The 3,245-nt window shown below is 32.6% G+C and overlaps 1 protein-coding gene across 1 annotated transcript; it reads right to left on the bottom strand.

Annotated features, from left to right (window-relative positions):
• LOC116342281 (maltase A1-like) lies at nucleotides 1-2,588 on the bottom strand. The gene is made up of 7 exons (XM_031769796.1): nucleotides 2,347-2,588; nucleotides 1,745-2,072; nucleotides 1,048-1,650; nucleotides 856-972; nucleotides 536-779; nucleotides 262-414; nucleotides 1-109 (listed from the first exon to the last, which is right to left on the bottom strand). The coding sequence occupies exons 1-7, from the start codon at nucleotides 2,566-2,568 to the stop codon at nucleotides 13-15; spliced, it is 1,764 nt and encodes a 587-aa protein (XP_031625656.1). The 5' UTR covers nucleotides 2,569-2,588; the 3' UTR covers nucleotides 1-12.
• Between the last annotated feature and the right edge of the window lie 657 nt (nucleotides 2,589-3,245).

The raw sequence follows: 3,245 nt of genomic DNA, 5'->3' as shown, positions 1-3,245 counted from the left end.
ACAATTCTCTCTTTACATTCCTCTTTCTTGATTCACTTTCTTATCCGCTGATTTCAAAATAATGGCATCGTATTTTCTTATAACAATTTCGTCAGCTTTCACTATTTGACTGCAAATAAAATACAATGATAAAACATTAAACATAATGAAATATATCTCACTATAAAGACATATCAAAATTTAAAAATAAAACGTAATGTTAAACAAAAATTGAAAACAGAGAAATGAGAAATCTAATAACCAATTGAAAAGCATAATTACCCTTTGGTATATTGTGAATCGGGGTTCACAGCCACCAGTTTAAATAGTTTTGGCATATTTTTGCCTAGTTCCCTCTTTCTACTCATATCAATTTGCTCTTCGTTTTCATCGAAATTGATTAGCACCCAATAAGTGTCCTGTCCTGGAAGTTCTCTGTAATAATAAATACCGATGAAATGCCATAAATAAATGACATTTTTTTGTAACAGATTTGCATAAGGCAGTCCAAATGCCATATTAATTCAACTTAGGGTCTATTAGTTTCATTTTTTACCTGACATAAGCGAATACACTATCATTTATGACGATGGAAGTAAATGTTCCAGATGCAAATGCTGGTCTTTTACGAAGTTGCACCAACTTTTTGTAGAAATTTAATGTACTACGCACAAGTTTTCGTTGTCTGACAACATTTAACTTTTTATAATTCTTATTAACTGGTAACCATGGTTTGCTGCTTCCATTTGTAGGCATAAATCCAGCAAATCGTTTCGATCCATCCCACTGCATTGGTGTTCCTGGAATTGGAAACAAAAGAAAAACGAATGAAATTTCATTTTTTTAAACACATCTTGGACATGGAACTTTGTTTACGTGCTGCATCGCGTGATCGTGCTATCCAATTTTGTGTTGGATCGAAAAGAGTTACTAAGGGATCTAGCGTTTCTGAATATGGAATAGTTCGATCGTCTGACATGCCGATTTCTTCGCCTGTAATGTGAAACATTTTTTTTGTATAGATGTGCACAACATAATGGCATAAGTTTTTATCAATGGTAATTTTACCATAATATGTGACGACATTCCCTGGAAGTGTTAATAACAATGCGATAAAGCTATCAAGTCTTCGTTCGCCATAAGTTGATCCCGAGCGTGGATTATCGTGATTATTCATGTGCCAATTGATGCGGGCGCCTACTGGCGTACTTGCAATTTTATCGTCGATAATTTTTTTGACATGATGTGCCGATGAGTCTCGGTCCATGTGTCGAAGTAAAAGAAAGTTTATTGGCATTTGTGCGCCCTTTCTATTACTATTTCCATATAATTTTGGAAAATCATGTTCTTTGACCAGCGCTTCTGTCATTAGGAGAACTTTTTCACTTTTCATTTTCTTTTCAAACTCTTCGGCAACATCGCGGAATTTGTAAAGTAAATCATATACTTCGGGCAAATATCTTGTATAAATGTGCACAGTATAATCGTATAAATTTGAGTCGTTGGTCAATTTACTCAGAGGCTCATCAAGTAAATGTTCAGATTCATACCAACGATCAACCGCATCCATACGAAAACCATTGGCACCCTTTTTCATCCAAAATTCTAAAACATCGGTTAATTCTTTGATCACCAATGGATTGCGTAGATTCAAATCGGGTTGTTCTTTGGCTTTAAAGAGCGAAATAATTAAATAAAATATTGAATATTATTAATTTAAATAATCATTTTTTTTGTTCTTGTCTAGAAAATAATAATTTCTTACCAAATACATGATAATACCATTGGTTACGCTCTTTGTTAAATTTCCAAGCATGGCCGTAGAAACGCGATACCCAGTTATTTGGGGGCTCTGTGTTATTATTCTTACCATCGGCCCAAATGTAGTAGTCCGTGTATTTTCCTTCGCGTTTAACTGACTTTTTAAACCAATCGCATTTTTCTGACGTATGATTTGGCACAAAATCCAAAATAATTTTTAGATTTCTTTTTTTCGCTTCTCGGAATAGATCTTCCATATCTTTCATTGTACCGAACACCGGATCAATTTCATAGTAATTTTCAATATCATAACCGAAATCAGCCATTGGACTCTATTTTATTTTGGATGGCAAAGAAATGAAATTGTAAATTAAACCGTGTTTTTACTTATTTTCAATTCATGAACTAAGGAATTGCCTACAGACGGCATTATTCTAGAAATTGTACTTGGAAGAAGTACTAAAGTCTTTCTATTTAAAATTTATTGATATTTAGTAAAAAAAAATCGACTATAAACGTATGTTGTTTAGACCGTGCATTTAGGCTCTCAATTTAGAAACGACTAACTGGCCGGTTATAAGTTTTTTCTTTGTTTCTTCAAATTACCTTGAAAGTTGGTGAAAGCCATGCTGCATCAACTCCCAATTCTTTCAAATAATCTAACTCTTCAATAATTCCCCGTATATCTCCGATGCCGTCACCATTGCTGTCTTTGAATGAACGTGGGTATATGTGATAGATAACACTATTATCATACCATTCCATACTTCGACACACATCAACTGCGACACACAGCACTACCACACAAATGAATTGGAATATATTCATTTTTTTTAGCGAAGTCCTTTTTTGGCTATAAAGGTGTTGAAAGAAATTAAGAAAATTACATGAAATATTTTAGTGACAGTTGTTCAAAAATTTCAATTTGCTTTCTACGAACAATTGCCATTGTAAAAATTTAATGATATACACAATTTTTCATACATTTTCAAGTATAATTCTATCAAATTAGTTAAAGCTGGTTAAGAAATATTGGAACATTGAATTTCATCCAACTTCAGTTTATATGCTTCAAGTGGCATTCAATTTAGATTAAGAATGGTTGGCAAAAAATTGTAACTTGAAATACAATTGTTGAACAATTTTTTCATATCTTAAAGTGTTTAAAATAATTGTCAAGAAAAGGGTTGCCTACAGACGGCAATATCTTAGAACTTGTACTTTGACTATTGTATAATTGTACTTGTATTTATTTTTAGTGAAAGTTTTCAATTCTGAAATAATGCTGTTTAGAACGTGAATTTTGACAGCATCTTTGAATATATTGTGGAAAAAACTTCAATTTAATCGTACTGTTTAGTATGTAAAAGTTTTAAGGCCAAAAAGGTATTCAAATGATGGGCTAATAGAAATACATAAAATGCACGTCTCAGCAAAAGCACTTATTTCATTCTTTACCACAAAAAATAACAATGCCAAAAAGTGAGCCAGCTGTCATTGCTTGC

This window comes from Contarinia nasturtii, unplaced genomic scaffold (genome assembly GCF_009176525.2).
Source record: "Contarinia nasturtii isolate CC-2019 unplaced genomic scaffold, AAFC_CNas_1.1 Cnas_scaffold_862, whole genome shotgun sequence".
NCBI classification, from domain to species: domain Eukaryota; kingdom Metazoa; phylum Arthropoda; class Insecta; order Diptera; family Cecidomyiidae; genus Contarinia; species Contarinia nasturtii.
The sequence above is the reverse complement of the archived record's forward strand: the minus strand, read 5'-3'. Positions and strand labels throughout refer to the sequence as shown.